General features: G+C 42.4%; 1 protein-coding gene across 1 annotated transcript in view; it reads right to left on the reverse strand.

Annotated features, from left to right (window-relative positions):
- TCEANC2 (transcription elongation factor A N-terminal and central domain containing 2) overlaps positions 1-8,527 on the reverse strand; it is a 37,730-nt gene extending 29,203 nt beyond the window's left edge. Inside the window, exons 1-2 of the mRNA XM_007471155.1 lie at positions 8,446-8,527; positions 7,687-7,830 (exon numbers count right to left, since the gene is read on the reverse strand). Of these exons, the coding sequence (XP_007471217.1) occupies positions 7,687-7,788 (102 nt within the window). The 5' untranslated portion in view covers positions 7,789-7,830; positions 8,446-8,527. The remainder of the gene's footprint in view (positions 1-7,686; positions 7,831-8,445) is intronic.
- Between the last annotated feature and the right edge of the window lie 263 nt (positions 8,528-8,790).

Below are 8,790 nucleotides of genomic sequence, written 5' to 3' on the forward strand. Positions count from 1 at the left end.
AATCTACTCTGCCTGGGCTCTATAAATGGAACAACAAAGCCTAAATGACAACAAATTTGTTTACAACATGAGTTACTGAATATTTTAAGCCCTCTGTCAAGACCTATTACTCTGAAAAAGGATTCCTTTCAAAACATCACTGCTCATTGACAATACACCTGGTCACTCAAGAGCTCTGATGGAGATGTACGAGATTAATGTTGTTTTCATGACTGTTAACACAACATCCATTCTGCTGCAAGGAGTAATTTTGACTCTCAAGTCCTAGAAATACATTTCTAGGATACATGCATCTAGAAATACATTAGAAATACATTTCGTAAGGCTATAGCTGCCATAGATAGTTGATTCCTCTGATGGAAAAGTAAATTGAAAATCTTCTGGAAAGAATTCACCGTTCTAGATCCAATTAAGAACATTCACGATTCACAAGAAGTCAAAATATCAATATTAACTGGAGTTTGGAAGAAGCTGATTCCAAACCTCATGGATGACTTTGAGGGGTTCTAGACTTCAGCGGAGGAATTAACAGTAGATGTGGTGGAAAGTGCAAGAGAACTAGAATTAGCAGTGGAGCCTAAGGATATGACTGAATTGCTGCAATCTCATGATTAAACTTTAATAGATAAGGAGTTACTTCTTATGGATGAGCAGAGAAAGAGGTTTCTTGAGATGGAATCTACTGCTGGTGAAGATGCTGTAAAGATTGTTGAAATGACAATGAAGGATTACATGAACTTAGTTGATAAAGCAGCAGCAGGGTTTGGTAGGATTGACTTCAATTTTGAAAGAAGTTCTACTGTGAGTAAAATGCTATCAAACAGCACTGCACGCTACAGAGAAATCATTCATGAAAGGAGGGTCAATTGATGCGGCAAACTTCACTGTCGTATTTTAAGAAAATGTCACAGCCACCCCTACCTTCAGCAACCACCACCCTCATCAGCCAGCAGCCATCAACATCGAGGCAAGACCCCCACCAGCAAAAAGATTCCAACTCGCTGAAGGCTCAGATGGTGGTTAGCATTATTTAGCAATAAAGTATTTTTAATTAAGGTATGCATATTTTTTTAGACATAATGCTATTGTACACTTAACAGATTACAGTATAGTGGAAACGTAGCTTTTATATACATTGGGAACCAAAAAAAATCGCATAATTGCAGTGGTCTAGAACAGAACCTGTAATATCTCCAAGGTATGCCTGTTATCTCCAACTCTGGGTTTGGATTTCCTCTTTCTTCCTGGCACCTGAGGGGTTCTCTTTCTTCTTTTCAAGCTCAGTTCTGTATTGGAGACTTTTTTTTTTCTTTTTTGGCTGCACCATGCGGCATGCAGGATCTTAGTTCCCCGACCAGGGATGGAACCCACGCCCTCTGCAGTGGAAGAGCAGACTCTTAACTGCTGGACTGCCAGGGAAGTCCCTGTATTGGAGACTTTTTATCGAGCATTCCTACATGGCTGGAATGAGGTTGGGGGTTTCATATCAGATCATTCCAGCATATGGAACTACAGAAGCCTAAGCTCTTTAGTCTGGCATAAAAGGTCTTAACAAACATGACTTGGCTCCTGACATCCTTTTCAGCCTCACCATTGGCCCAACATACATCAAACTATTTGAAGCCGCCTAAACAAACCACAGTATTTCACATCCTCTGCCTGAGATGCTCTTTCTCTGCCTGAACCACTTGATAACACCTACTTATTTTGAAAGACTCTTCAAGAATCACCTGTATGAAGCCTTGCTTGCCTCTCTCCAACCGCATCTGACCAAACTCCCTTTTGAGTTTGTAATCTGCACAGGCTTCAATTACCCCATCTGTACTTTCTGCAAATAGTTATCTACAAGGCTATCTTCTCCATTAGACTATGAACAACTTGAGGGCCAGAACAATTTCTTATTTGTCTCTCTATCCCCAGTGTGCAGTAGATGTAATTGAACAAAGTTACATCTATCCTCAAGGACTAAGTACAGTACAGTCTTCCGATCTGAAATATTAGGGCAAAAATAGAAAAATATAGCAGCCCATTCCAGAGAATTCCATATACATACAAAGAATGTTTCCCTATTTTTGTCCACATATGGGCCCCAAAATGGATACTGCACGTTCTTATCTGAATTATTTAGAGGAAAAAGGGAAGTGGAAGTAAAATATGAGTGGGGAAGCTATAATGAGTAGTGGAATGGTTACTGCCAGAAAGAAAAGGTGCTCTACAAAATACCATCTGGTCTTACAGTTGTGGATAGCTGGAATATCAGGTTTGGTAAAACCAATTAAGGAAAATGCTTCGCTCATAAGCAATAAAATGGGCACCATTCCACTGGTGGGGGCAGGGGACAACATATTGGCTAGTCAATCCTACAAAGGGAGTATAAAGATTTATAAAGCATTCTTAAGTGCAGAACCTAAAATAATTAGCATCTTTTCAGAATCTTTGCATTTAAAAAAATCTCATTGCAACCAACAGAAGAAATCACTTTCCCTTAGGGAGAAAGGAGAGATTAACCAAATTAACCTTTACTATTCAAATGTATACCACATGAGCTTATTGAGTGTCATTTTTATTGAATGTGATAAGGCTATGGCAAAATTACTTGTAATATGCTGATAACAGAAGTACAACCATCCTAATACTCCAAGATTTTTATACCTCCTCTGCTGGCATTCAGAAACCTCCACTTTTTTTTAGTTCACAGACTGTGGAACCAGATTTTCTAGTTCAAATCCCAGTTCTGCCACTGAAAGCTTCATAACTTTGGACAAGCTACTTAATCTCTCTGTGCCTTAGATTCTTCATCTGTAAAATATAAGTGATAAAACCATCCATTTCACAGAGCTATTATTAGAATTTAAAGAGTTAATATATGTAAAGCACTTAGCACAATGCCTGGCCCACAGAAATGGGCTCAATAAATGTAAGCAGGAATCATTATTACTATCATCATCATCATCATTCTCAGCTCTAGTTTTACTACGCAGCCTCTTTTTTTCCATACAAGAAAAGAGGGAACTATTTATTAGCTTTTATTATGTGCCAGGCACAATGCTTAGCCCTTTCAATATGCATTTATTTATTTAGCCCTCATAACAACCCTGCAGGTTAAATATTATTTCTGATGTTACTGATGAGGAAATTGAGGCTTGAATATTCAGCAGATTCTTGTCATTAAAACGTGATAGTGGTGTGTGGGAATAGTCAGTTGGCAGAACGTGGACCTAGTTAACTCTCTAGAATTCATATTTAACTCAACTTGTTTTTAATTTGCCATTGTGTACACAGGAAAGTAAGCATGTGTGCATGCATAAACAAAAGAGAACAGCAAGTACCACTTACTGAATGGTTATATGTCGCTACTTCCCTCTACCTAGCCAAATCTTTCCAGCTCTTTAAGGTGCTCTGACCACTAAAACAGATGCTGAGCTCTTTCCTCTCTTAACTATTTTTTTGGTCTGCATTGGGTCTTTGTTGCTACATGTGGGCTTTCTCTAGTTGCAGCAAGTGGGGGCTACTCTTTATCGCGGTACGCAGGCTTCGCATTGCGGTGGCTTCTCTTGTTGCGGAGCACAGGCTCTAGGCACGCAGGCTTCAGCAGTTGCAGCACACAGGCTCGGTAGCTGTGGCTCGCGGGCCCTAGAGCGTGCGGGCTTCAGTAGTTGTGGTGCACGGGCTTAGTTGCTCCGTGGCATGTGGGATCTTCCCGGACCAGGGCTCGAATCCGTGTCCCCTGTATTGGCAGGTGGGTTCTTTTTTTTCTAAGGCTCATACTTTTATCTTAAATTTTTCTTATGTTCCCTAAAGTACCTAGCATAGTACTGAAAATAAAGTTGTTTCACAGTAACATTTGTGGAGTAGCTTACTATCCAGACCCAGCAAGGGCATCCCCAAATAATGATTACTGTTTATTCAATACATTTTTACATACAATGTAGCAGGCACTGTGTTAGGTCTTAAAGCAGAATCAGAACATAGGAGACTGCAGTCCCAGTCCTAACAGTTCATAATAGATTGGGGAAACTACAGGTAATCAGATAATTACAATACAGTAAGGTAAGTGCTACAACAGATATTTGAACCAAGTGCCAAGAGAGTATCGAAGAGGGAAAGATTAATTCCCCACAAAGGACCCAGGAAGCATTTCATCATTCACCTATTTAACAAATATTTATTGACCACTTAGTATGTGCCAAGCACTGTGACAGGTCCAAGGGTGGAGAGGTAAATGAAATGCCCAAGGTCCCTGTACTCATGAAGCAATCTAAGATTCACTTGAGCGGGATGACAAATGGGTAGGGATGCACTCTGTAAAAGATGCAGGAAAGGGGACCAACATCAAGTCAAAGCCCTGGAGACATGAAAGAGAATAGCTTAGATAGAGAAGAGGAGGAAATGGGGTGTGGCTGGAATGCATTCCCGTGAATGGGGAGCTATAAGAGATGAGGTGAGATGGCACCTCAGACAGAACAGAATAGAAAGGGTCTCATATGCCAAGGCTTTTAGAGTTTAATCCATTTGGTCATTCAGCATGCCGCAGGGTGCAGCCAAAAAAAAACCCAAAAAACTAACCATTTCGTCATTCAGAAAAATGCACCATGGCCTTCTATATGGCAAGCCCCATGCCAGCTACTGGGGCCACAAAACCAATAAGACATAGTCTTTCAAGAAGCTGAGAGTGTAGCGGGACACAGGCATGTAAAGAAACACTTATTATATAGCACAAGTAAGTGCGATGGCAGAGGCATGTTAAGATATAGGGATGGCTTAGAGAAGGGAGAGATTAGATTGGCTCTGTATCTGGGGGACAGAGGGTGGTTAGGAAAGACCTTATAGCAGAGGAAACTCTTGACTAGGTCATGGGAACAAAGGATTTCATAAAGTAGCTGATAACAGCAAACACTTACATAGTATTTAGTATGTGCCAGGCTCTGTTCCAAGCACTTTACATACATCAACTCACTCAAACTTCATAACTACCTTATACAATAGATATTATTATTAATCCCATTTTATAGATGAGGAAAGACACAGAGAGGTTAACTTGTCCAAGGTCACACAGGTAGTTTAAGTGGCAGAGCCAGGATTTTAACACAGGTAGTTTGGCTCGAGTCTGTGTTCTTAATTACTATACTATATTGCCTCCAAGACAAGAGAAAAAAGCCGTTCAAGGCAAACAGGACAGCATAAGCAAAGGTACAGAGGTATGACAGAACACAACATCTTTGGGAAATTGTGAGTGGTTGACACTGGATGGAATGTAAATAAGAAGAGCAGCAGGGCAAGCAGGTACCAGGTCACAAGAGGGCCTTGGGTACCACGTAAAGAAATGTCTTTATCAAAAGGTAATTTGAAACCACTATGGGAAGTGGTTTCCTCGGGCAGGGAGGTGACCTGAGTAGATTTTCTTTTTTTTTTTTTTAAAGACTTACTTCTCTGGCTTAAGTGTGGAGGCTGGAATGACAGGGGATGCCAAGGGCACAGAGACAAGTTAACAGACCATGGCACTGGTCTAAATTCAACAAGATTTTTTTTTTAAATAAATTTACTTATTTATTTATTTTTGGCTGAGTTGGGTCTTTGTTGCTGCGCATGGGCTTCCTCTAGTTGAGGCAAGCGGGGGCTACTCTTGGTTGCAGTGCGTGGGCTGCTCATTGCTGTGGCTTCTCTTGTTGCGGAGCACAGGCTGTAGGTGTGCGGGCTTCAGTAGTTGTGGCTCGCAGGCTCTAGAGCGCAGGCTCAGTAGTTGTGGCGCACAGGCTTAGTTGCTCCGCGACATGCGGGACCTTCCCGGACCAGGGCTTGAACCCATGTCCCCTGCACTGGCAGGCACATTCTTAACCACTGCGCCACCAGGGAAGCCCTCAACAAGATTTTGAATTTAAAGTGGGAGATGTTAAGGACAAAAAGGATTTTTAGGAGACAGAATTGAAAACTAGATATAAGAGAGAAGAATTAAGGATCGTTTCTAAGTTTCTAGTCCCAGTTTCTTGGAATATGGATATAAAATAAATACAGGAGAATAAAAAACAGGTTTGGAAGAAAAACTATTGCATTTAAAGAGAATGTTATTCCATATGCCTATTGTTTATTCTGATTCCATAATCTTCACTTGGCTCATTCTCATCATCACACATGGTGATTCTCAACTGGGGCCCACGTGGGGACACAAAGGGCAGAAGGGTCAGGTGAAGGTATATTAGAATCTGGGTATTTGTATGTGAGTGTACATGTAGTTCAATTACTACCATCCTCTTTTTCTTCCAGACAGTCTGATATCACAATCCTGCCCACCACCATCCCTCACTGAGAATCACTACTGTGTACAGTTATCCATGGATACTCTGACAAACAGTTGAAAACCTTGAATGTGTTCCAGGAAGTCACAAAACTGCAAAACTAGGAGAGATTTTAAAGACCATCTAGAGCTCAGTAGGTCTCAACCAAGGGGTACTTTTAAATATGTAGGACATTTCTGGTCATCACAATGGGACATTGCTACTGACATTTACTGTCTGAGTGCCAGGGATGTTAAATTTTGTGCAACTCACAGGACAGTTCCAAATGATTAACAATTATCTTGCCCCAAAGGAGAACAGTGTTCCTTTGAAGAAACACTGTTATAGGTCAAACACTACATTTTCTAGATGAGGACAAAGTGAGATCCCAGAGAAGGAAATGACTTACTAAACATCACACAGCTGCACAGTAGGGCCTAGAACTCAGCACTTTTGTTTATACCCCCCTTTACTGCTTTCTAATCTGGGTCTGGTAAGCCTGTGGCACATCTAGAAGAGAAATCCAACTGAGTATATCAGTCAAGTACTCAGAAGGCCACCTTGTTATCACAGTCCTTTGTACATTTTCTCTAGCCCCAGATCTCACTCTCACCTTCAGAGATCTAGTCTAGAGGTGCAGGTTTGGCAGTCAGCAGCATGGGAAGCCTTCAGATGAATAAGATCACCCTGGCCAAACACATAAAATGTGACAAAGCTCTGGGGAGCACAAACATTAGTAGTCTAGTGGAGAAAATAGGAAGCAATAAAAGGAACCGAAAAGAAAAAGTTCGTAAGGTAGGAGGAGAGGTTCAAGAAGACAGAGAACTAATTACAAATGGTTTTTTTGTTTGTTTTTAGTGAAGTAATAATTACCACTAATTGGGTACTTATATCCATTGATTCACTGTTGGTTGTCTATCCTGTATCTATTCCTTGCCTCTTCCTTGCTATCAGAAATCAGATAGTTTGAGGTTGCAAAGAGTCTATTTTAACAGTCTCTCTTCCATTCTCAGCTGTTGCTATAAAGGCCATGTGATACGGTTCTGGTCAATAGGATATGAGGGTATGGTATTATCACCCAATCTTACTGAGTTTGTACAGGGAACACAAAATCATATTTGGTACTTTAACATTCCATTTAATAGACAAGAAAATTTTGCAAAAGAATAACTTAGGGGCTTTTCCTACCAGCTAGCAAAACATACCACAAAGCCAAAGTAATTAGAGGAGTGTAACATAAGTGCAGGAATTGATAAACAAGGTATGGCAGAAACAAACCTGGAGCGGTCAGGAACACTCTGGGGAGGAGGCACAGAAATAAGTAATTCATAGGTCTTCCATAGTAGAACTCCTCCAGACCTCCTGGCTATCACAGTCCTTTGCACATTTTCTCCACTCCCAGATCCCCTCTCACCTTCAGAGATTCAATCGTGGCCTGCTTGTAAATCTTTCCTCCAGGAGCTTTCTTCTGAGGACTATTCTGGATTCTGGGTGTTCGAAGGACGAATTTATCCATTGCTAGGGGACTCCAACTACCTTCACGTGTTTGCACCGTGTTCTGCTCAAGAAAGAGGGCAGGTTCTAAAACGTCATCAAAGCTTCTGTGATGTGTGTTCCCTAAAGTGACACATTTGGGTTCTACACACTCTGGAAGCATTCCTGAATTATTAGGACTCTTGGGTGCAATTCACAGGAAGATTTCCTCCTGAAAAAGAAACATCTTCCTAAAAACTGAAAACTGTATACAATGATGGGTCTACTTCCTGAATTAGGAGGTGTCTAGCTTTCAGAAGTGCACACTGTAGAGGGACTTCCATCCAATACTGGGCCAGGCGTTGAACCTGGTGACTTCTAAAGCCTCTTCCAACTTAGGTTGGGTTGTGGCAGGGTTAGAGTTCCCCCGGGTTCAATGAAGCTGTCTTAATTACCGCACCATAGCCACAACCCCAAGGGTTCCCCTAGTAACCAATAACCAACAACCTCCTCCAGATCTCAGCAGGGTCCTCACAGCAACCAGTCATCTCCAGGAACTACTCCGTGGTCAAGGGATCCTAACCACGACTGTCTTGCTCTGATCCCAGAGCAAAGGGAATCACCACCTTCCTCTGCCCTCAGCACTCAGGAGCCCAGGAAGGGGAAGCCTAACAACGATGTCACGTGAGATGAGACCCACCAGGAAAAGCAGCCCTGCCAGCAGCTGGGCCTCTCCAGAACGCACCCTCTGAGGGCCCAAGCCTAGACCTCGGGGGTCAGAACTAAACCGACGCTTCCTTCCACTGCTGCACTTTCTCGTTAGAGGATCAGCCAGCCGGGAGAACACCAAAGCCCGTCAGCGGGGTGGAGCGGGTGGGTGTGAACCAAACCACATTCCCCAGAATACACCGCTAAGGGGCGGGCTCGGGCGCACCTAGGGCGGCTGTAGTTCTCCGAGACCAACTTTCCCAACCCACCGTGCGCTTCCCGCCTACAGAGAACTACATGCCCCAGCGTGCCCGCGAAGCCAAGGAGTCGCTTCGCT

The sequence above is a fragment of the Lipotes vexillifer genome, unplaced genomic scaffold (genome assembly GCF_000442215.2).
Source record: "Lipotes vexillifer unplaced genomic scaffold, Lipotes_vexillifer_v1.1 scaffold1003, whole genome shotgun sequence".
Lineage (NCBI taxonomy): Eukaryota > Metazoa > Chordata > Mammalia > Artiodactyla > Lipotidae > Lipotes > Lipotes vexillifer.